Raw genomic sequence first — 26,204 nt, 5'->3', positions numbered from 1 at the left:
AATCCGACCACGCAGGAATGGGAGGCGTAGTAACGTCTGTAATCAGACGAGTAACACGCCCATCCACCCCAGGAGGGGCTCGTGATGACCCTCAGGGAATTTGGGACAGGAGGCCAAACACTGTTGTAACACCTCCTATCTGGCAACAGCCAGAGTCCCGCTATGCGATCCACCCGCTAGTCAGCAACAGGGAACCCGAAGGCACGCAATACTGAGGGTGTATGATACAGGTGCAGGTCAACATTCACTCTAACCAGAATGGACCTGCTACCAGCCCTAAAGCAGGGATAATAATACCTGAAATAGGATTCCCCCCGTGTAAGAGGGAAAGAGCCCCAAACAGTATCCAGTTCACGGCAGAGCCAACTGGGAAGTAACCACAGGGCGTCAACCACGCCAATTAGCGTTTCGTAGAAAACGACATCCACCCAGGGTGGCTGTTGTGGTAATCCCTGCAAGGGGAATGACAGACTATTGTGGCACCAGGGGGAATTCATATACTGCGAAAAACCCCTGCAGGGAGCGGTAGTCTGTGTCACAGGGGAAGAGTGCAAGAAGCTGCGAGATACCCTGAGATGAAAAGGGCAGTATGGTGAAGTAACCCCAAGTGAGGTACAACAATGGGGCCCGCCCGGCGATCCGCAATTGAGAGGATCCCGAGAAAACAAACCGCCCAAGGGGGTCGTGTAAGGGGCCCGGCACCAGATGACGCCACATACAGAACCCTTTATGAGTCAAATCCTCCGCACTAACACCTGCAGCACATGACTTGCAGGATAGTAAAAATGGGTGCAGTATAACGCTCTATCTCCTGGTCAGACATATCTGACCAACCCTCTTGGCGGAAATATTAAGCAGCACTATACTGGTCCTGACTGATGCCAAAAATTAGCTGCAGGGACCCATTTTCAGCGTATGCAACACACAGTTCCATCTAAAATATGGCAACGTGCAGCACGCAACAGTATGTGACAAACCACACAAATATTAACCAGTATATAAATGTGAGGTCTCAGAACCACCCTAAGTACAGCTGTATTAGGGCAGATAAAGAAAAGGGATAGATATACACTGACAGGTGAGAGAATAAAGTACAGACAGTCAGCACTAGCATAAGTCACATACAATGCAGATATATACATATATACATAAACATGTCATATAATATACTGCACTATTACACTGCATTCAACTGCCCAGATTCAGTGTCTGGGAAGGCTACAGCGCTGTGTACACTGACCTGATGGTGAGGTACGCAGGGGGACTGGACCAACTGCCATCCTGAGAGATTTCTGCTGCACCACAGAGATAAAATGGCCGCTGGAGACCTCAGAGGAAGCAGCTCAGCGACGCCAGACTATGGATACTGAAAGGCGCGCTGAGCTGAGGGGAGGAGCCGCTGTAACAGGGAAGGCTGCCTCCCCTGGCCGGCTATTAACCCCCGGGACGCCGGCTCCCTGCACCGATCGTTAAGTCCCTGGTGGTCTAGTGGACACACGGGGTATGGGGGACCCGCCGCCACTGCCGGCGCCTCCGGTCTGTCCCCTGAGACCGGAGGCACAGGACTGCATTTGAAATGCGCGGATCACCGCAAGCGGTGATCCGCGACCTTACCTGCTCCCCGTGGATCCGGCAGCAGTCCTGGGCGCCCGCAGAGTCCGGCTAGTACAGACTCTGGGGTCCCGCTGAGATCCCCAGATCTGTACTGGCATCTCAGCGCCAGCGGGGTGACGGAGCGGCAGCTTAGACGTCCTATGGACAGTCCGACGCTGCCGCTCTGAAGAGTCCAAAGTCCATGGAAAAAACTTTGTCCCTAAAAAAATAAAATAAGCTTAGGGGCTGCTAATCAGCTCCCCCTGCGCTAACGGTGACCCGACTCCGGCCGGGCACCAACTTAAACTGAGGTGCCTCTGGCTTGGGGGTGGGGTTATAGGGAGAGTGGACCCAGTGCATCCTGGGAACTAAAAGCTTTAACTGCGTGGTGCCCGGATTTGGTTCCCAACCTATACCCCCCAAGGTCAACCCTGTGGACCCCCTATGGACCCTGAAGTAGAAAGTGAAAATCCTAAAAGCAAAAAGTTAATTTCATAAATAAAAACTAGCCTTCATTGAACAGATGAACATTACATTAAACATACACTGACTTTATTACATGATAAAAACTTTGAATCTTGTATGTTATATACATTATCTGTGCATCTGTATTTTCTAAAATTACATTTCTTTTCTGCTTTGGACTTCAGTATGAGCAGCCATAAAATAAAAACACAGGAGAGACAATCAAGCACAACGTGCAGTTTTCTTAGTGCTAAACATAATAAAAGAAAAATAATATGGAGTCAAAGGAAAAAAAAAAAAAAAGGGAGAATAAATGTTTTAATTCAGTCTATTAGAGGAAATGTGATTTATCCTCCTGGATGAAAACAGACTCCAGCTACAAGCAACAGCAAATAGACAAATAATAAAACAGAAGAATTTGGGTGACAACTGTTTCACAAGTAGATTAAAATAAAATGACAACATTGTATTTAAATGTCAGTCTGTGCAAACATTGAATAATTTAGCAGTATAGGGAAGATTCTGAATTTAAATTAAATTGTTCTGCCAAATATATGTGCAATGTTTACTATGCTTAAACCAATGCATTTCATCCCTAGCACACATCTCCTCCCAGTAAATATGACCACACAAACTGGCTTATGCGACTGTCAGCTGTTAAACTACAACTCCCAGCATGCCCTACTTTGATAAAGATTCAAATCTGATGTGTGATAAATAATTGAATGCTACAGGAATATTTTTTAAAATGGCGTTGTTTAAAACTATACTGGCCCATATTATAGCACTGTTATTAAATAGTGATAGGTAAGTCTGTCTTGTAGGAAATGGAACTTGGTTACACTGCAATTAGTAATAAAGCATCTGTGCTTCCTTTGGTGTTAACAGTCTAACCAATAGGACAGGCAAAGCATTACCATAAGGTGCAGGTCTCTAAACAACACAAAGACACAAATATACGTATATGAGAAATATTCAACACATTTCATATAGGGAATGTCCTGAACACAACCAATGGCTCTCACATTCATGTAAAATAAGGAGTAGGGGCTAGATGAATATCCCTACAATGTAACAACATATTTTTCATATCAACCCATATTGTCGTTTAATATTTCTATTATAAAATGTCTTTACAGTGTACAGAGTTTATTAGAATTGCTTGATTGATGGTCAACATGGCTAGTCAGCTTGTCAGGCTATAATGAGACGTTTGCTTATTCCAGAAACCAGCCACTGTAATTGTGTTTCATTGGTTTAGATCTTCTAGTTATGTTCTTTAAATAAAAATGGCAACTGAATTCCATGCCAGCACCACTACAAGTTCACAAGTAAATCAGGCATTGTTCATAACAGTGGATCAGTTGACCTCAGAGATAGACAATGTTTCAGTGGGTCGAGGAGTGGACAGAAGAGGAACAGGGGAGGTAGCCTCTATTAAAGCAGGATTGAGGATGATTGGCAGCGACATTGGTGGAACTCCAACTTGTAAAGGGGATGTAAGGGGGTGTAAGATGAGAGGAGACTGTGTTATAGGAGGAAGCATCTCTGTGACCGGGCTTATCCTCAGTGGAGTACAGGAAGGGAGAGACCCATGGACTGGAATTGTAGTTAGGCCTGGGTTTGTAGACTCTGCATCTGAGTGACACACAAAAAGGAACAGTTGTTACCAAGATATTACCACTATGGGGTGAATTCAATTAGCACTGATTATTATTTGGGAGCATAAAACAGGACTTGCTGCATTTTTTTGCCTTTGTGCAATTCAATTTGATCCCGTTTTATTCGCAAAAATGATCAGTTTTCGGGCAAATACACATAGGTCCACGACCTTATCACAGATACTGTGTGTTTTAGCGGCTGCGATCGCGAAAACGAGGCTACTTATCTGGGATTTAAAAAAAAAAAAAAATCCCTAATGACTGCCGGCTTCAGGGCTAAATGAATAGCCCTCAGGGGATCAATTAGCTGCGGTAAATTACCACGGCTAATTAAATTTCCCCCTATGTATTATATATACATATACACTGGTGGCCAAAATTGGAGACACATTTTAAAATTTGAATGTTTATCAACTTAGACTGCTTATAAAAACTGTTTCACTTCACGCAGTGCTATGATTCATTTATCAAATGAAGGAAATTTAATGCTGAATTCAACACAATAAACAGAGGTCAAATATTTGCACTACAAGGGAAGTTATGCCGTGAAAACAACACTTAGGACAGTAACATCATAATTACACAGGGATTTTCACCCTATCAGTATTTCGTTGGGTATCCTTTATTTTTCAAGACAGCAGCACAGCGACGTGATCCAGGATTGTGGTGTTAAGTGAAAATGGTCTTTCGTATGCAGCAATTGCGAGAGAAATTGGTGGGAATGTGACATCAGGAGTACGAAAGTTTTGTTTACGCCATCAGGAAACACAATCTATACATAACAAAGAAGGAAAAGGCCGGAAAAAGTGCAAAACAGCTGTTGATGATAGGAGAGTAAAACGAATTTGCGTCAGGGACAGATGGATGTTATCTGCGGCCATTAGCAGTAAACTGAGTGCAACTAGTGTTTGTCAGTGCAAGAACGGTACGGAGAAGACTAACGGAGGTTGGCCTAAAAGGTAGGATTCCCCGAAAAAAGCCATTGCTGAATAAAAAGCAGCGATAGAAACGAATACAGTGGGCAAAAGAACACATTGCACGGACAGAAGGTCAGTGGAATCAAGTGATATGGAGTGACAAAACTAAGATATCGAGGTACATCCAGATTTTATCCAAGCGACAACAAAGAATCCTACAAGTGTTATGATCTGGGCATGTATGACAGCAGATGCTGTAGGCCGCCTTTATGTCATAGATGGCACACTGAACAGCAGAAAGCACATTGACACCATCCTACAACCAAAACTTCTACCTTCTATCAGGGATCTTTTTCCAGATAATGCCACATTTTTTTTCACAGCAGGATTCAGCTCTCTGCCACACTGCACATATATGCAAAAAGGGGTTCAAGGAGAATGGTGCTGGGATGGCCAGGAAACAGCCCAGACCTGAAACCCATAGAACATTTGTGGTTCTGTTCGAAAAAACTGGTACATCTGAGGCGTCCATCCAATAAAAGACAATTAATTGAGGCTATAATTGTCTCATGGTACCACATAAAAAAAGAAGAGCTCCAAACATTGGTTGGCTCAATGACACATCGCTGTGCTGCTGTCTTGAAAAATAAAGGATACCCAACGAAATACTGATAGCACAGTAACATCGTAAGTACACAGGGATTTTTATCCTAAGTGTTGATTTCACTGCATAACTTCCCTTGTAATGCAAATATTTGACCTCTGTTTATTGTGTTGAATTCAGCATTAAATTTCCTTTCATTTGATAAATGAATCATTGCACTGCGTGAAGTGAAACAGTTTTTATAAGCATTCGAAGTTGAAAAACATTCAAACTTCAAAAAGTGTCCGCAATTTTGGCCACCACTGTATATGTGCTTATACATACAAAATTATTCTGCTCTGAAGTGTACTCCCCCCTGCAGTATGGAAAACACCTGGTATGCCCCAACGGGCTGCCTGTGCGAGGGCGCGCCTCCCGAAGGGACCGCTTCTCTTCAGCCTGGCAAGATGGTGTCCACCAGCCGGGACAGCGCGCCCGCCCGCACCCTCTAAAATAGTGAAGGCTTGCTCTGTCCCTGTACCCAGGCAAGGGAAGGGTGCCATTGGGTAGTGCGCCCTTCCCCCTGTCCCGGATGTAAGTGGCAAGCCGCGCTCCCGCCAGCCTCTGAACTTAGCCTGTGTGCTGCTATAAGGCAGCGCACAGGCACCTTACTAGAAATAAATAATAATAAAAAAAGTTACAAATAAAACAAAATATACTCACTACAAGGGGCTGCAGAGCAGCCCTCCCAAATCGTGCCTCTCTCCTAAGGCACTTATACTACACTGAGGTCATGGGGTGCAGAGGGGAGGTTAGAGTTACAGTTAGAGAGTTAATTAAGTGCCAGCTCCTTGCAGTCCCAACTACAACCCCATGGTCCAGTGTCCCCCAGCATTAATGAAGGAGAAATGTATTTGTGTTTCATATACACCTTATACACACAGCCTGAAGGTTATTTTATAAAATATTTTTAATAATTTTGTGCCTTAAACAAAGTTTGTGTACATTGAACCATCAGAAAGCAAAGGTTTTACTATCTCAGACATGCTAAAAAAAAAAAAGATATCTGTATTTTGGAATATTTGTATATGGGAGGCTCAACCTGTAGGACATATTATTGATCGAGGATAAGCGCAGATATTTTTATTTGATTGGTGACCATTCTTCCTTACCACAGGGTCCTTGCTCAGCTGCTCTCTCAGGGTGCACTGGCTGTTGCACAGGCCGGGACTCCGTGGCAGCAGAAACAAGAGTGGGTGCTGCTAGTGTTTTCTGAGGATGTGGTTCTGTTGCAGCTACATGAGGTGGATCTGAAACAACACCTCTATTATATGTGAGGATGAATGTCACATTAAAGCAAAATGTAACAAAATCAGATGCATCTAGTTACTAGTATCTTGGGAGGAAGGTGGTTTACAAGTATTGCCTAGACCAGTGGTTCCCAAACGGCACCCTAGAGTATTAGCATTGTTTTCACAGCACCCCTGGGCCAAAAGTTTGTTACTGAGAAATTCAGAAAATGATTTTTGTAAATTAGTAAAGTGAAGTAAATTGTTCTTACCTGTCATAGGTTCAGTTATGTGATGGGGACTGGTTTGCGCTTCTGTTTATCCACATATTTACATTACATTGACCATAAATAATTTGATTTGGTGCTGGACAACCAACCTGAGGCACCCCAGGGAAGTGTCCCGAGGCACCCCAGGGTGCCATGGCATACAGTTTGGGAACCACTGGACTAAACAAAAAATGGACATTACACATTTGCTTCCTTCTGCGCCCGCCTGAGCACTAGTCCCTGAAATCATTTACAGTATACAAAATTGCATTAAGTTTCATGGCACTGTGAGCAATGGTAGTTGGGATACTGGAAAGTGACTCATACCCTGTATTACTGTCTGTTTGAAAAGCTCCTCTCTTAGCCGAGGCAGGAAGCAATCTATCCTCTCCCACGTGATCTCCCACAGATCGGAGTATCCAGTCCGTGAGTCTGCGCTGTGGAATATTCCAGCCGTGTCCATTACTAGCAGCATGTTTTTCAAGGATTCAGGTATTGCTTCCATCTGATATGGAAAGGTTTGATAAGTTGAAGAAAAATAATGGAAATGGTTCATAGCAGAATAGAAGAGAAAATGCTCAATCAAGGAAAAACGTTCAGAGAGTAGACGGATTTTCTTTTTACAAATAGAAACATTTTGATTAGTACAATGTTTAAGTGGGAAAAAACCCACAAAAATAAAACAAGTGAAGAGTAAAAAAAACTTCCCCAAACACATTAGCATTGTGCTGCCCATATACACATGGTTGGGATTGCTCAAGTCCTGCCCTCCCAGTGTGAGGGCAGCATACCGTCCATTTACATGACAAGGAATACTGCTAAATGTACACTGTATTCTCCAATTCTTATTCTCCTTCTTGTGCTGCAGAAAGTATGTGTGCTAGAATTTAATTATATACTGTACTTGCCAACCTTCAGAATTTATTCTACCAACCCTCTGGAGTATACACGGCTTTGTCTAATTACATACAACAAACCCTTATTAAATCTCACGCCCTGTTTCTTGATACATATAATGCAGTGCTGATCCACAAGGTCACACCTGATACCTGCATCTGTATCCAGGCACCACCAGATCATACTAAGATGTAGGCAGAGGATATGCCATATTCCCCAGCACAAACACCATCTATAAACTAATCCTGTGCCTAGTGATGTGAGCAGGAATGTTACAGAGCCCTACACATATTGTAGTAGGTGTGTTGCGGTTGGGAATATCTATCGCTATATCCATCTATAAATACACAGACATCTATATTGTCTAAGTCTATCTATCTATAGATCCATACATATACAAACATGCACGCATTTAAACCTAAGAAAGTCTTACCCAATTGTAGGTGTTATATTTTAATTTGACTGCCATAGCTCAACCTTTCATTCAAAAATCCTTAGTTGTGCAAAATGAGTTCAGAAAAAAAAAGTTTATTTGTTGTCAGATATTATAGGGAAGACACAGACACCTTCCAAATCAGTGATTAATGAGCTCAGATTCTATCACTATTACATACATACACTAAGAAGTTACATTTGATAGAACAAAAAAGCATCTGCAGTAACATACCAGTAGGTCACTGGAGCCAGCGTGCATGTACTTGTCCATGAACTCCAGTATGGTCAGCCACAGGGCAGCAAATGTGCTAAGAGACAGAAGAGGAGACAAGTGCTGCAGGAAGACCTAGGGAGAAAGAGGCCAAATACTGATCACCAGGCGGAACAAATAGCTAAACACACACACCCATAGGGGTACTAAAAGTTATGTTCTATCCACATGTATAAAACTACTGTACACAGGCAGATATATTGGAAATGTGACCTGACATATAGGTCACAATGGAGTAATGTATTGCAGTATAGAATAGCAATTACCTGGCATTGCCCTAACAATCACTGACTACAGCAATACTGCATTAGAACCATAACCTAACCATTGGGAGGGGGAGGAGGCATGTCTCTGCTGCTTGGACCTTTTTAGGATCTATTACAAATAAAATACATTTAAAATGCCTAATACGACTATTGTAATATGTCTAGGAATCCAATATTTTAAAAAAGTTACATTTCAGGGGCATATTCAATTAGAAGCGAAAAGTCCTGCACTTTTCGCCGACGTCGCTGGTTTTCCATGCGGAAAAGTATGGCGATCGTCCCGCTTATCCCCGTATTCAATTCCAAATCAGCGAAAAAAGAACCCGGCGAATTCGAAACCAGTGAAAAGTCCTGTCAGATTTGGGGAAATCAGCCTGACACCCCCCAAAAGATGCACTGACATTGGGGATCACTATAGTTACCCCCGAATAGCCCTGCTGAAGGTATTTGGGGTACTTAAATGCTCTCAATAGCTGCTAAATAGCCTCTATGCAGAAGGGGTGAAAAATAGCATTTAGCTGTTTGTTTTGCAAAAAAGTGCAGTTTAAAAAAAAAAAAAAAAAAAACTTTCAAAATCCACCTGCCACAAACTCCTGCAATCTTAAAAACACCTGGGGCATACTTGGGGACCCCCCTGGAGTCTATTTCGCTATTCAGTTTGTCCCCCAACTTTGTTTTTTCCACCCCCAAAATGAAAATACTTTTTTGGGGTGTTAAGTTTGCTTTTAACTTTTTTTTTAAGCACAGTTTACGTTTGGGGGCCTGTCCCAAGGGTGCAGGGTGGTTCCCGCTAGTTTGCATCCCAAAACCCCAATTCTGCACTTTTTTCTGACAGCTTTTATAGGCGAATCTTTTTCGCCTATTCCAATGCATTGACTTGCGAAAAGTCTGTGGAATTAAATACGGGGAAAAGTTTTCGCCTGTTGAAATTACGTCACCGGCGAAACTTTTCTGCATAAACTGACATTTTGCACCTAATTGAATACCCTCCTTAGACTGAAGAAAGAATATGTACACGTCAGATGAAAGACACAGTAGTGTTACACACCTTGGAGAGTAGGGTAGATGCTCTCATCCTTGTCTCCTCCATGCCGCCCACGTCAGCTGGGCTAATATTCTCTAATAACTTAGTTAACAGTGGAAACAGTACCTAATAAAGATAGATGAGGGAATGGAAGATGAGGTTTCATTAAATTAAGGTTATAGGGACTGTAACCCTATGTATTTTTAATTTTCCTCAGTATTTGTCTATTTTAAACATTATAGGACAATTTATTTTTATTATAAGACATCATAAAAGCATACAGCAGAAGTTTCCCAAACTTTGTCCTCAAGGCACCCTAACAGTCCAGGTTTTAAGGCTATCCACTGCTTGACCACAGGTGACTTAATTAGAACCTCAATTTGATTTCCCCACCTGCGCACAACCATGGATATATCTACAACCTGAACTGTTGGGTGGGAACCTCTGGCATACAGTACATGGCGGTGTCAGTTAGATTGCTTGCACAGCTCTCCATTCAGGAGAGGGGTTAGTAATTGTCTTCTCTGCACCACAACAGCTTCAGGGGTGTGACCTAGTGGCAAGGAATATATGTGACATCATTGGTGGAATAGTATAGTAGGAGATATTTGGGACAAGACCAGAACCAAAGAAGACTAAAAATATGGCAGAGAGCAGGCATAGACTATGCAGATACAACCTCATGTCTGCTTGTAGGGGGAACTAAATTAAACCACTATAGACCATTCTCTGTGCTAATCACAACTCAGCACACGCAAGTTACTGTCCCTTTAAAAGCAGATCTATAGAACAGCCACCGGCAGATGACAGCAAATACAGTATGGCTATTCAAAGCATAAAAATATACACATCATACAGAGGTTCTCAGTAGCCGAGAAATAAAATGTGTTCACCTGCTGATAGATATAGATTGTAACATGAATATGCTTTAGTTACTAGGGACTGCTTTCTGGTAAACAGGCCTCTGAACAGATGTTATTACAACAGTGGCTACTACAGGAAGGACATGAAGACTCTCAATCAACTGTGAATATCAAATATTTAAAAAACAGCAGAGAAATGGTCACCTAAAGACTGAAAAATGACTGCACACGCAGGCCAACAGAGGGCCTGATTCAGTACGGATCGCAACTGCGATTGCAATAGAGATTACACACGCAGTCTCACTGAGAAGATATGCTAATTCTCTACGATCGCTATGCCGTCACAGCACAACATGAGAACGCCCACCTTACCTTACACACATCCGTAATACTTAGCAAGATTGCTAGACCATCGGTAACATCGAGTACCATCGCAGCCTCACACACACTTGCACAAGGTCTGACCTTACTCAGGAATTACTAACTTCATCACACGCAGTGCAAGCCCAAACTGTGTATGGCATCGCAGTGGCCAATTTATGCACACCCCTGCAACGGTGTTCAAACGCACTGACACGTGTTTCACCGACCACCCCCGTCACCTCCCCCAAACGACACTTCCTGTCAATCGCTCTGCGATGGGTTTGTGTACTCATTGCGATCGCAGTGAAGTGTTCGCGCATGCGCACTGTGATGCATACGCAGAACACAGCAATCGGCTTAACAACATTTTGAGTCAAACCTGCTGCAATATTTTTTGGTTAAAGCAACTGCATGTTGTGTGTGTGTTGCCAGCTATAGTACATTTCTGGCAGCATAGCTTAGACAGTTCATAAACATGTCAATTTTTAATTGTCTAGGAAACCTTTTACTTACAGCAAATGTATTAACAGTGAATCGGTTATAAAGCATCTATACAAATAATGTTCACAATTTTCCCTTTTCCTATTCACAAATGAAGATATCCTTGGTGTAGTCTACTGCAAGGTGTACCAATAATGTCAGACAGGACAGCAATCAATAAATGACCATTCCCACCTTGTTGAAGCAGGCTTCCCATTCAAGAGCATCCAATGTCTGCAGATCATGTACTAAGAGAGCTCTCTGCAGGTAGGTGAGAGCCTGCATTCTGACCTGTCGCCGAGCATCACAGCACAGCCAGGCAATTCCTGCAATCACATGACAGACATCTGGCTTTCATGACTTCAGTAAAGCAAATTGACAGATTTTGCATTTATCACAACCTTTATATTGGAATGAATTTTAAGATATTTTTTGAAACAAATGCTTTGTTATTTATCACATATGCCAAGATAATTGTTGTATTTGCTAAATTAAATGTAATTAAAGAAGCACAGCAACACTAACTAGTTAAGAATTTCCTGAAATCCCAGTACCACACACTACAGTTATTAGCAAAAATTATTTCACCAAATGTGCAATAAAGATCCTGTTTAAACTTAAAGGCTGCATTACTACATAGGATAATATTATCTAAAGGTCGCCCATCCATCAGAGAGCAGATGCTACATGCAACAGTTTTTTTTCCCCCAGGACTGTGCCGATTCTGTAACACAGAACAGGCAAAATCATTTCGCTAACTAGCATTAAACGGCAATGGGGACGGGTAAGAAGTACTGCTGCTTGGGTTCTTTGACCCCTTCGGTTTTGCTTAGGGCAATAATGAAAAAAAAAAAAAAAGAAGCTAGGGGGAGATGATGGTTTAGAACAATATTTTTATGGATGGTAATGCAGCTTTATAAAATCGCTTAATCCAGGAGGACTTTAACATCCCGCTCAATGACCCTTCCAACCAGTGGTGGATTTTACCTAGGGGCTGCAGCCCCCCCATCCCCTCTCCCAGTCATCCCCAGTAAAAATCTGCCACCCGCACTGACTGCCCAGCTGTGGCGGTGACTTCCCATTGGAAGTGCTCGCTGGTAATTACAGCCGAACAGTCAGTCCCAGGGGGAGGTATTTTTCCTCCTGAAACCGCCAGTCCAGACGGCAATAGCAGAGAGCGCTTTCCCATAGGAAGCCACTCCCCCAAGTTTCACAACAGACAATGCAGTCCCTAAAAGCCGCCCAGTTGCAAATTTATGCGCAGGATTGCATTCCTGAGCATGCACACAATTACAGACTCCAGGCCAGACAGGAGCCACTACTGCTTCCAACCCTTCAAACATCTCTCCCTACCTCACCTCCCCCTTCTGGTCAGTCACACAAAATTCTGTCCTTGACCTGCTCCTCTTTTCTCTTTACACATATATCAGTGGGCTTAACCATCTATTTGGCCTCCAATACCACCTCTATGCAGACATGCAAAATGTAACTTTCCTACCCTGATCACTCTAGCTCTGTCATTCCTATCCGTCAGCCATCTACCGCTGAATGGCACAATGTTTTCCGAAACTTAATATATCTAAAACTAAAGTAATCCAACTAAAGATGGGTACACATTAGACAACTTGCAAACGATGTAATATCGTCAACGATTTCCCTTGAACTCCCGGACAACTATATAGTGCATACACACTGTGCAATCTTACCAACACCTGACGACAATCTTAAAAATATATCTGCAAAATGTAAATAGTGGGATGTACTATGACACAGATGCATGCACAGATTGGTGAGATCCGTGCCTGCATCTGTGTGTAAAAGTTGTTAAGTGTTAAAAAAAAAAAAAAAAAAAAATTATGTTGTGTCCCCCTAAAAGACCAACCAGCACTGGACTTTTCAGAGCCAGTCCTGGTTGTGTAAATACAGAGGACAAAAGATGTGGGGGGTCACCTGTATTTAGCACAACCAGCACTGGGCTAAGTTAGCCGGCCCTGGTTTTGGAAATACAGGGGACAAAATGAGTAGGGGTCCCCTGTATTTTCCATAACCAGCACTGGACTCTTACTAGCGGGATGTAATGCCACAGACAGAGGAACCATTTTACCAGGTCCCCCGGGCCAAAGCATTACACCTGACTGCTAGTCAGCCCAGGCCGGGGATCTCTGGGGAGAGATCCCCGATAAAGGGACCCCCCCTCTCCAGGGCACCCCAGGCCTGGGCTGATAGCCCAGGGCTATCCCTGGCACACCTGGTTGGTGGGCGCCGGGTTGATTGTGTAAAGTGTTGTGTAAAAGATAGATGCAATTATATTGTCTTTGCTGGAAAGCTACAGGTCTCAGTAAGCCTGCCCCGCATATTAGTACTTGAGAACCACAAGTACCATCATTAAGGGCCCGCTGGAACCTGTAGTTCACAAAAATATTAAAATAACCACACCACACACTGTGAAAGTAGAATTTTATTAAAGCATACATGACTCACCTACAATCGTCCTCTTCTCCATGTAGGCATCCAGAGTTTTCTTAAAAAACAAAAAACCCAAGTCCCGACCCACAAACTTAAGTACCGTTCTCGAAGGATGGTACTTCCCAAATGACAGTTCAGCCCAGGCATTTCTGAGAGAGGTGAGCCTCCGCCTCTCTCAGCCAATGAACGATTCCCACCATTGATTTCAATGGTGAGAATTGCTAGGTCCCTGTATTTCCAAAAATCAGCTGAATACAGGGGTAGGGGACATCTTTTGTCCCCCGTTTTTACACAACCAGGACTGGCTCTGAAAAGTCTTGTGCTGGCTGTGCATTTTGGGGGGGGGGGGACCCCACGTAATTTTAGATTTTATTTCTTTAAAACACTTTAATCTTTTTACAAACAGATGCAAGCACAGATCTCACTGATCTGTGCATGCATCTGTGTCCTTTATTCTTGCTCATGCTAAAATCACCAGCATGTAGCAGGTCTATGGGTGGGAGTGTTGAGGGAATGGCTGTAAAGTGACGGCCGCATCGTCCAGGTAGGAACCACATGTCATAATAAGATGGGAATCGTTAATGAGATTGAGAGATCTTCCAGACCAACGTCACTCTCTGCGCTGCCAACTCAATGTAAAAGCTGCTTGGTGCAGCCCGGGAATAGCAAATTCCCGGGTAGCACCATTCAGACATAAGTCCCGGAAAATTACCCTGTTCAAGTCCCGGGAAATTCTAGTCGATTGAAGGCTCGGCTACTCGGGAACGTGTTCCCGAGTAGGTACCTTTCTGACATACACGGCAACTCGAGAATTTGGCACTTGGGAAGTTGGCTGAGGCAGGCCAAATTCCCAGGATTCTCGGTATGTCTGAAAGGGGTATTAGTTGCCTCCAACCCTCACGTTTTCCCAACAAGTCATGATTTGAGGATTTATCTGTAGAAGCAGGTGGGATAATTACTGACCCAGCAACATAGAATAACTCACCTGTGCATGAATAGAGATATCCACAACACGACATGTTGGTGGTATTTGAGGACTGGAATTGAGAACCCTTGTTGTACACTGTTCTGCTATGTTATTTGCTAATTTTTGGGGGTTTACGATTATCCCACTTTTTCACACTCTTCACCCAGGTTGCAAACTGTAGAATCAGTGGCATTAATGCCGTGATGCTCACACATTGCCGTTTACAATTGAATTGTGCTGATCGTGGGAGCGCACTTGGTGAAAATGACCTGTAAAGTCTATGTTAATGTAACCAGCGACATCCCAGTATGGAACTACTAGCTAATTGAGTACGGCTCTTTAATGCCAAAAATATGAAAACTTATTTACTTGACAATAGTAACAAGACAACCTAAACTATGCTGAAAAAAGCAGCAATTTGATTGGATGGAGTAAGAAGCTATTCTAATGCAAAACCAAGAGTGTAGAAATACAAAACAATGTTTAGGCCTCCTGAGGAGAAATTATGACCCCTAAAGGTGAATACACGGTTCGATTTTTTTGACGACTGAACGATAACGATGTTATCGTTCAGTCGTTTAAAAAAATGGTTCAGTTTCAGGGTCAAAACGATGAACGGCAACTACCAATGCGCGCTCCCGTTTGTAGTTGCCGTTCATCGCCCGAACCTCCTGTCCAACCTGACGATATTGTCAGGTTGAACATGTTTGGGGATGAGGGAGGGAGTCTGGACTGAATGAAATGGTTATTGATTTCGTTCAGTGTTTGTGCTCAGTGTTGTACGCACCTTAACAGAGCACAGCATCAGATTTTTTGCATATTACACAACACATTATGTGCACTTACCAATGTTTTTCATCCATCATCAATTATAAAAGTGGAAACGATGATAGGTTACATATAAGGCCACTCATATACATACAGCCTTACATATATTAAGTTGCTAGGATAGTTGAGATGGCTGTGACCAGGTGGGTAACTAGTCATTTGTGTGCCCCATAGCAAGATACCTAAGGACACCATGTACAGACGTGCCCAATGGCAAAAAAACAAAGCATGGGACAGACAAGGAAGATTACCCACCCCCTCCCTCAGCTGTGGGCCCCATAGCCGCTGCAGCCTTGACTGTGACCCACAAAGCCTACAATCTACACATGGAGAAACCTTCTTTAGAATGCTGTACGCGATCCAGTAAGTGATTGAGAGTAGAATAATTCAGGAATATGGCAACTGTGCTGCTCTATCCCCCATTCCATCAAGTATGCAGGCAGATGGCAAAGTGATAGACATGTCATCCAGTAAAAGGAGTGACAAGCATTCTAAAGAACTTTGCATAAATAGGTGAGCTGTGCTGAGGCGCAATACTTACATAGAAGAAAATGAATAATTACAGAGTCAAAGGAGGTGGGGTTCAACAAGTACGCTTAGGTCCAACACAGTAGGTTCATAGAAAGAGACTATTTTACAGTGTGCATGTAAAAAAAAAAAGGAAAGGCAAAGGAATGAGAATAAATTGTGGCTTCTCAAAAGCCCTGTTAGTAGAGGATGTTCTTTTATCACATACCTCAACTACATTTAATCTCTTGCTAAAATACAAGTGGAGCCAATATTTTAACAAAGAGGAAGTTCACCAGTACTGAGCACTGTTCCTCACCTTGTAGTAAAGGACACCAGCAGTTTGACCACAGAGTCCTTGAGTCGGCTGTGATCTTTTCTCCTGCAGTCTCTAGATGGCGCTGTTCCTCTGCCCAAGAACTGTATATTGTGGCAGCCCGTGTGTGAAGCGTGTGCATCAGATCGAGAAGCTAGAGGTAAACAGAGAGATGTGACGCAATCTACGTGAAGAAGTGAGAAACGAGAGTTTGCAAACATGTAGAAATACATCCTTTGTAGGTGTACATGGATGTTTAATGAGACAGAATGGTATCTACAACAGCAATAAGGCAAACCGCTATTCTAAATTTAACAAGGTCACTTTCCAAACGATATTGTTGCTCAGAAGCGGAATTTACTGGTTTCAAAACTAGAGTGATAAAATGAGCAATATTGTATATATGTGATTGTGCAAATATGACACCCACAATGTCCCACAAGAACACAGGCCGTATCCTCCTCCAAGTACAGGAAGTACATAGAGAGCAGAAACGTAATTCCAGGCAGGAAAACCCACTTACATGCCAGGGATATAGATTTCACCCCAAAACAGCGAGAGAGATGGAAACCAAGTGATGGTATATATAGCGGACAGAAGCCATATCCTTCACCAGAATCAGGCATAGAGGGAAGACGAGCCTCAGAAACACACAAGGCACCACCACTTGGGAGAGAGGTGTCTATTCAGTGCTTCTTGTGTTTAGGAGGCAGATTAAGATCTAATATAACAGATAAAACTGCAGGCAAGAGCCGGTATACATAATTAAAGGAGGAAGTGGAGACTGGTATCACTCTTCCTGTAGCATCATTCCGCAATTCATGGTACCAGTAATGTCACCGTCCACTGCATCTTATAAATTAGTTGATCCATTTTATTTTCAGAATGCTTAGTGGATATGTGAAGATTAACACTTTCATGTTGGGTGGGCCGTTACTTTACGTATGTAATAAATATTGGGTAATTCTTCTTAAGAACACGGTCTTTGGCACTGGATTTCGAGAAACTAGCCAATATAACACGGCATTTGTGCCGTAAGGCCACAGTGCTGCACTTTGTTAACGAGCATCCATGTATTGAAAAAAAGAAATAAATCTGAAAATTTAGTAAATCTGTCTAAGTAACAGATTTAACTGAAAGTGAAATCAATGATACAACTTAAGACGATGGAAAATAGTTGCTGAAGAAATCAAGTAGTCTTCATTTCCCGACAGTAATCCAGTACATATAGGGAGATATGAAGGAGGAGGAAAGGCCTGTCATACTTACGTCATGACTAACCTGTAATGACACAGTGTGGTAGCTGGCCGGCACACTCTCGTCGTCCTCATCGTCACTGTGAGAACGGTACTGGCGCTGGTTAGAGACCCTCGGTCGACGTATTGGGTTTTCCTTCTCCTTGCTTTTCTTCTTGAAACGATTGGCTTTGCTGTCATACTTGTGACTCTTCACTCGTTTCTCTTGAGACTTATACCCTTTAAAATAAACAACACATTTTTGTGACATTTTTCATTCACACACAAAAACTATTTGGATGTTATAAAGTTCTAAAAGGACGTTATTGCAACTTCTGTACTGCAACACGGTGTGGATGTTACAGCTAATCATTATTAACACGGATGGAAAAAGCATGGTAATGTTCAATCTCAGGGTGTATATCTGGCACTAAGATGTGTCCTTGCCTTCCAGCACTGTATGATCTAATGCACAGGTTCTCAAACTCGGTCCTCAGGACCCCAAACAGTGCATGTTTTCCAGGTCTCCTCACAGAATCACAAGTGATATAATTAGCTCCACCTGTGGATCTTTTAAAATATATCAGTGAGTAATGAATACACCTGTATGCTTAATGGGTGACCTGGAAAACGTGACCTGTGTGGGGTCCTGAGGACCGAGTTTGAGAACCTCTGATCTAATGCAAAGGAAGATAATCTAGATCTGAACTTCTCAGTAACACCTGTACAGTGTTCCACCTGCATAGAACTGGTTACAGTGGTGTACTGTACATCATCCTGAACAAGGTGAAATGTCAACTTCTCGGTTTTGTGGTTTGTACTACTTTATCAGGGTTCTACTGAATGGGATTTTAGAACAGCACTGATCTGTAAAGTAGTTGTCTGTGATATACTGTAGGAAGGACAAACGTTATCTCTTCTGTCAAAATAGTTCTCTGGCTTTAGGTTTCTTTATGCAAGAATCTAAACAGGGAAAATGGTTGTGCTGCCCCCGTATATAAACAAAATAAGGCTTTGTTTACGAACCTTTATAAATACAAGCTTACTCTACAAACTGTATTCCTTCCTCCAAATATAGAGCTGCAACGCTTCCAATCCAATGCAATACATACAATAACAAGGCAGCAGCCAATCCATTGTAACACAATGCACATTGTGATAACACTTTATACAAGCATTTTTTCAGAGGGAAGGCATATATAGAAGTACTGTCAGAGAAAGATCACTATAAAGGGATACTTCTACTTAAAGTAATATTACACATGATCCTTACAGAATTGTTTAATTCATCGGAGATTGAAAAGCATTTTGGATAATGCACAAACCCAAGACATTATTACGCAGACTGATATAGATTTGATCAGTAACTAAACGACCACAGAGTCACACCGCAAGATTTATTGGGGCAGATGCATGAAGCTCTGGGAAGTGATAAAGTGTAGAGTGGTAAACGACCAACCTATCAGCTCACAACTGTCATTTTTCAAACACAGCCTGTGACATGTCAGTTAGGAGCTGATTGGTTGGTCATTTATCACTCTGCACTTTATTACTTTCCAGAGCTTCATACATCTGCCCCATTAACTGCAGTTTGGAGGTTGAGAACTATAGCTGCATATGATGTGTTACAGTTTGCAAACCCCTAAAGTGCACGTGTTTTAGGTAATAGCGGATCGTAAAAATGTGATTTGCCTATGTGGAGTGCTTTGTGAGTTTAAATGTGCCCGTTTTGGCAAACCAGATTGGTGCGGGTTTATTATTATTATTATCCTTTATTTATATGGCGCCACAAGTGTTCCGCAGCGCCTTACAAAGTACGCAAACAAATACTTTGATAAGTGACTTACAATACAATATAGGACAAGGACATGGATAATATATAGTCAGGTGCATAAATATTGGGACATTGACAGAATTTCCATATTGTGGCCTCTATTCACCACCATAATGGCTTTGAAATGAAACAAACAAGATGTGCTTTAATTGCAGACTTTCAGATTTAATTTGAGGGTATTTACATCCAAATCAGGTGAACGGTGTAGGAATTACAACGGTTTCTATATGTGCCTCCCACTTTTTAAGGGGCCAAAAGTAATGGGACTATCAACTGAAAAGCTATTTCATGGACAGGTGTGGGCTATTCCCTCATTATTTCATTATCAATTAAGCAGGTAAAGGTCTGGAGTTGATTCTAGGTGTGACATTTGCATTTGGAATCAGTTGTTGTCGACTCTCAATATGAGATCCAAAGAGCTGTCACTATCAGTGAAGCAAGCCATCATTAGGCTGAAAAATCAAAACAAATCCATCAGAGAGATAGCAAAAACATTAGGTGTGGCCAAATCAACTGTTTGGAACATTCTTAAAAAGAAAGAACGCACCGGAGAGCTCAGCAACACCCAAAGACCCGGAAGACCACGGAAAACAACTGTGGTGGATGACAGAAGAATTATTTCCCTGGTGAAGAAAAACCCCTTCACAACAGTTGGCCAAATCAAGAACACTCTCCAGGAGGTAGGTGTATATGTGTCAAAGTCAACAATCAAGAGAAGACTTCACAAGAGTGAATATAGAGGGTTCACCACAAGATGCAAACCATTGGTGAGCCACAAAAACAGGAAGACCAGATTAGAGTTTGCCAAACAACATCTAAAAAAGCCATTACAGTTCTAGAACAACATTCTATGGACAGATGAGACAAAGATCAACTTGTACCAGAGTTATGGGAAGAGAAGAGTATGGAGAAGGAAAGGAACTGCTCATGATCCAAAACATACCACCTCATCAGTGAAGCATGGTGGTGGTAGTGTCATGGCATGGGCATGTATGGCTGCCAATTGAACTGGTTCCCTTGTATTTATTGATGATGTGACTGCAGACAAAAGCATCAGAATGAATTTTGAAGTGTTTCGGGCAATATTATATGCTCATATTCAGTCAAATGCTTCAGAACTCATTGGACGGCGCTTCACAGTGCAGATGGACAATGACCCGAAGCATACTGCAAAAGCAACCAAAGAGTTTTTTAAGGCTAAAGAGTGGACTGTTATGCAATGGCCAAGTCAATCCCCTGACCTGAATCTGATTGAGCATGCATTTCACTTGATGAAGACAAAACTGAAGGGAAAATGCCCCAAGAACAAGCAGGAACTGAAGACATTTGCAGTAGAGGCCTGGCAGAGCATCACCAGGGATGAAACCCAGCGTCTGGTGATGTCTATGCGTTCCAGACTTCGGGCTGTAATTGCCTGCAAAGGATGTACAACAAAGTATTAAAAAGTGAAAGTTAGATTTAGGATTGTTTAGTTTGTCCCATTACTTTTGGCCCCTTTAAAAGTGGGAGGCACATATAGAAACCGTTGTAATTCCTACACCGTTCACCTGATTTGGATGTAATTACCCTCAAATTAAATCTGAAATCTGCAGTTAAAGCACATCTTGTTTGTTTCATTTCAAAGCTATTGTGGTGGTGAATAGAGGCCAAAATATGAAAATTCTGTCAATGTCCCAATATTTATGCACCTGACTGTATATAGCTATATTAGTGACCATACCACCTAGATATGCAACAGAGCGTAAGCAACCAAGTGTTAGGTGCCCTGGTGGGGGGTAAGAAGTAGATGAAAGTAAAGGAGAAGCACAAGAGGGTAGAGGCCCTGCTCGTAAGAGCTTACATTCTAAAGGATGTAATGAATATGTTGACGACAGGATACCGGCCGTCGATAAACAGGCACACCCCCAGGGAGGTTAGGTTATTTTAAATTGAGTAAATTTTTTTATTTTAGTTTTAAGACATAACATACAAGCATATACAGGTTGAGTCTCCCATATCCAAAATGCTTGGGACCAGGGGTATTTTGGATAACAGAATATTCCGTATTTTGGAATAATTGCATACCATAATGAAATGTCTTGGGAATGGGACCCAAATCTAAACACAGAATGCATTTATGTTCTATATACACCTTATACAGGCAGCCTGCAGGTCATTTTATAAATTATTTTTAATAATTTTGTGCATCAAAAAAAGTTTGTGTACATACATGAAATTTATGTTTCATATACACCCTATACCCACAGCCTGAAGGTTATTTTAAACTGTATTTTAATAATTTTGTGCTTTAAACAAAGTTTGTGTACATTGAACCATCAGAAAGCAAAGGTTTCACTTTATCAGTCATGCTAAAAATATTCCGTATTTCGGAATATTTGGATATGGGAGACTCAACCTGTATTACATACAGCTTAACATGTAAATATCTTGTATACATATCATATAGCATCTATATTATCAGACATATACAAAGAGCTAGAGTATAGATCTGTTTCCATTTGTTTGAGCAAATAAAAAACCAGAATATAGATATGTATATAAACATATATTAATCTTAAACATACATACTAACTAATAACAGTTTACAAATGTGATGTACTTAACACACTTAAAAATAGTGTTATTGTTATTATTATTGATATTGCCGCATAATAGATAACTTCACAAAGGAGCATCAATCAGAGACTTACAATGACCTATTAAAGCATAATATGGATCAGGAGCCAACTATGAGTTACTGGGTATCTCATAGAACCTAGATTGAAGCCATTTATTCCATGTCTTCTCAAACTTAAGACTCAGACTTTCGTGAGATATACATATATTTCTCATGCATCACCGTAGAATTAACAAGTGATTTCCACGTCACATATTCAGGTCCCGTAGAAGCCAACCATGATCTAGCTATGCCAACTTTTGCCAATGTGCACAGATTAATAACGTATTGGGTAGTATATTTATCCAAAATATCATAAGGTATTATTCCAAGAACACATGCACTAGGTGTTAGTATAGAAATAGGGACACCAGTAGTGGCCACAGTCTGTAGAACTCTGTTCCAGAATGTACTTATGACGGAACACTCCCAAATCAAATGCCAGAAAGTACCACTAAATAAAGCACACTTAGGACAGATATCGTTTATCCTTCCAGCAAACTTCATGAGCCTAACAGGTGTGAGATAAGTCCTATGCAGAATGAATAACTGTATCTGTTGGAATCTAATTGATGCAGTAGAGCATCTCGGAGACCCCATGGCAAGACTCCATGACTCGTCACTCACAGAACCCACATCAGTTATCCAACATTCCCGAAGATCAGGAAGATCCGAACAATGATGAGCGGACATAAGATAAGAGTATACACTAGATATAATTTTACAGGACCCCGTGGACAACAATAACTTTTTAATAGGAGAGTCTAATATATTTGGTGAAGAGTTCGAGAATTGAGCAGATAGCGCATGTCGCAACTGAAGATATTGGTAAAAGTAGGAGCTAGGCAGACAAAATTCATCCCTCAACTGAGTAAAGGATTTAAGAATACCATTATCATACAATTGTCCCAAAGAGAACAACCCTTTAGAACCACATACTCTATCTGTTTGTAAATAAGACAACTCATCTAATGTTTTGGATTTCCATAATGAAGTGTCTGGGTCTACACCTTCATACTTGACCATTTTTGAAATTAGCCTCCAGATGTAAATTGCTTGATAAAACATAGGAGGATCTTTTTTAGAGTATCCCTCCGCAAGTAGTGCCTGTAGGGGGGAGTGTCCCGGCGAAGCCTGGGAAACCATTACACATATCAAGTCACCCACCGGGCCACCCTGCAGCCATAATCTCAAATGCGCCAACTGAGATGCAAAATAATATAATCTAAAATGGGGGAGAGAGAGTCCCCCCAAATTCCTGGATCTAGTTAGAGTATTCAATTGAATCCTAGGACGCTTGTTCATCCAGGCCAGAGAGGAAATCAAACTGTTTAGTTTTCTAAATATGGATAGTGGTATATAAATAGGAGATTGTTGGAATACATATAGGAATTTAGGCTGCACGATCATTTTTACCAAATTAACTCTACCAGTCAGTGTCAAAGGCAGTTTAACCCAGGTGTGAGATTTCATTCGGAGATATTCCAATAATGGTTGGATATTCAGAGAAATATAATCCTGCAGAGAATTAGTAACCCAGATTCCCAAATACTTAAAGCGGTCTACCCATTGAAGGGGAAGAGGTATATTGGGAGATGCGGGAGGGGACCCCATAAGTGGAAGTATGTGGGATTTCCCCCAATTAATCTTTAGTCCATAGTATATACCGAAGGCTGTAATAACCTGGAGCACCGCCGTCATGGAGAGAGCATAGTCAGCCAAAAACAATAAAAGGTCATCTGCGTATAAGGCCACAGTGTAATTTCTATTGTCTACCTGAAGACCCACTATATCAGGATGGGATCGCAGTACACACGCCAGCGGTTCCATTGCCAAAGCAAATAGGACTGGAGATAAGGGGCAACCCTGTCTCGTTCCCCTAGATAAATGGAAGGAAGGTGAAACATAACCATTTATTGAGATCCGTGCACTAGGGGCCATATATAGCAACTGGACCCATTTAATGAAGCGTGGACCTATCCCGAATGCTCGCATAACTTCCCATAAGAACTGCCATGCTATGGAATCGAAGGCTTTAGCCGCATCCAGTGACACTACAACTGAAGATGATTCATCACCATGGGAGATCTGTAGATGTGTAAATAACCTCCTCAGATTCTCAGAAGTGGATTTCCCGGGCATAAATCCTGTCTGGTCTGGATGAACTATAGTAGCAATAACTCTATTAAGTCGCATAGACAGGAGTTTGGCCAGAATTTTAGCGTCGGTGGATATCAGGGATATCGGTCTATATGACTCTGGAAATAGGGGATCTTTTCCAGGCTTCGGAAGTACCATTATCACCGCCTCAGACATGGAGGCAGGGAAGATCCCTTCCTCAAACAAAGCTTTAAATAGGTCTAATAATATGGGAGCAAAAAATAATGCATGTTTTCTATAAACTTCAAGGGGAATACCATAAATTCCGGGAGCTTTGCCACTCGGAAATGATTTAATAGCTATGTTGATCTCCTCAATAGTGATAGGGGCCTCCAATATGTCCCTGGCCTCATTAGTAAGGATAGGAAGCTTGGCATCATTTACATAATTCCGCAGTTCTGCCTGGCTACATTTTAAATCAGATGAGTAGACATTCTTAAAAAATTTCAGGAACACATCCGCTAATTCAGGGGTTGTATCAACTACCAAGCCATCAGCTGATCTCAACTTAGCAATAGTGTCACTAGGTCTGTCTGAGTTAACCAAGTGCGCTAGATAGCTACCTGACCTGTCACTTTGAAAATATCTGGAATGTGAAGTAAATAATAGTCGACAGCTAGTCCGGTCCTGTAAATGAGTAGTCCATTCTTTTTGAGTATGTAACCAGGATACCCTGGAGGATTCTAGCTTATCCACCAAATATGCCATCTCTAAAGCTCGGCATTTGGTTTCCAATTCAAGTTCCCTTTTCCTATAGAATAGTTTCAGCTCTGCCACCCTCTATCAGTAATCCTCGCATAAAGGCCTTGAATGCATTCCATATCATATCAATGGGATCAGAACCCATGTTATCGGCAAAGTAGCCCTGCCATGCCGCCTCCAGTTCAGACCCCGCCCCCATTTGCAATAACCAGGAGGGATGTAGCTTCCAAAAATGCTGACCCCTATCTATTTTTATATCTAACTGCAAGAATAGCGGGGAATGATCAGATATACCCCTAGCCTTGTACTCTATACCAGAAATGCAGGGCAACAGGTTTCTGGAGACCAGGGCCAAGTCGATTCTGGAAAAAGAATTGTGGGAATGGGAAAAACAGGAATATTGGTGTGTATTTGGATGTTTCTCACGCCAGGGGTCAATCCAGACAATATCCGCCACATAATTTGCCAGCCCTCTACCTGATGGGACGTGACAAGTAGAGGATTCACGCCACCTATCCATAGCAGGATTTAGTACATTTTTGAAGTCACCAAGACACAGAAGCAGCACGCTTCAAAACCTCATATGAGAAGGGTGGAGGAATATATACTGCTAAAATAAATATATTAAATGAATGAATGCTACAATCTAAGAAAACATAACGCCCTCCAGGGTCAATCTTAACGGTATTACAGACAAATGGGACTGTTTTACTTATAAGAATAGACACTCCCCTAGAAGAGGAAGTAAATGGGGAATGAAACGCCCAACCCACCCATGGTCTCTTAAGCGATAAAAGTTTCCCACCCACCAGGTGCGTTTCTTTAAGACAGGTAATCTCTGATCCATAGTGTCGCAATGTCTAAGTACTAAGGAACATTTTATCCTATCATTAATACCCCTCACATTCCAAGTCAATATTTTAGTCATAGATAGGGAAGTAAAAAGAGCTTCAGGATATCCCCCAGCAATCCACTAGAGACATTGTTCAAACTGACAGAACGAATATATATAGTCAATACGGCAATACACTACATCACTTTACCAAACATAAAAATAATATTGAATAAAAATAAAAAAAAGAGGAAATAAATCTCTCCCAAATCCCCGCCACCCTGTACACCAACCCAACCAAGGCATACTTGGATCCCTAAACATT

The 26,204-nt window shown here is 41.9% G+C and overlaps 1 protein-coding gene across 9 annotated transcripts in view; it reads right to left on the bottom strand.

Annotated features, from left to right (window-relative positions):
* Positions 1–2,123: 2,123 nt before the first annotated feature.
* GBF1 (golgi brefeldin A resistant guanine nucleotide exchange factor 1) overlaps positions 2,124–26,204 on the bottom strand; it is a 262,887-nt gene continuing 238,806 nt past the window's right edge. For 6 of the 9 annotated variants that reach the window (XM_088475614.1, XM_088475615.1, XM_088475618.1 and 3 more), the window contains 8 exons: positions 17,730–17,935; positions 16,464–16,614; positions 11,572–11,702; positions 9,695–9,796; positions 8,342–8,455; positions 7,105–7,282; positions 6,392–6,529; positions 2,124–3,696 (listed from right to left, as the gene is read on the bottom strand). In XM_088475614.1, coding sequence (XP_088331740.1) covers positions 3,419–3,696; positions 6,392–6,529; positions 7,105–7,282; positions 8,342–8,455; positions 9,695–9,796; positions 11,572–11,702; positions 16,464–16,614; positions 17,730–17,935 — 1,298 coding nt within the window. In that variant the 3' untranslated portion in view covers positions 2,124–3,418. The remainder of the gene's footprint in view (positions 3,697–6,391; positions 6,530–7,104; positions 7,283–8,341; positions 8,456–9,694; positions 9,797–11,571; positions 11,703–16,463; positions 16,615–17,729; positions 17,936–26,204) is intronic. The other 3 variants (XM_088475616.1, XM_088475617.1, XM_088475621.1) reach the window with 1 other exon arrangement.

Source organism: Taudactylus pleione, unplaced genomic scaffold (assembly GCF_031769625.1).
Source record: "Taudactylus pleione unplaced genomic scaffold, aTauple2 ptg000016l, whole genome shotgun sequence".
Lineage (NCBI taxonomy): Eukaryota > Metazoa > Chordata > Amphibia > Anura > Myobatrachidae > Taudactylus > Taudactylus pleione.
This window is presented reverse-complemented; position numbering and strand designations above follow the sequence as displayed.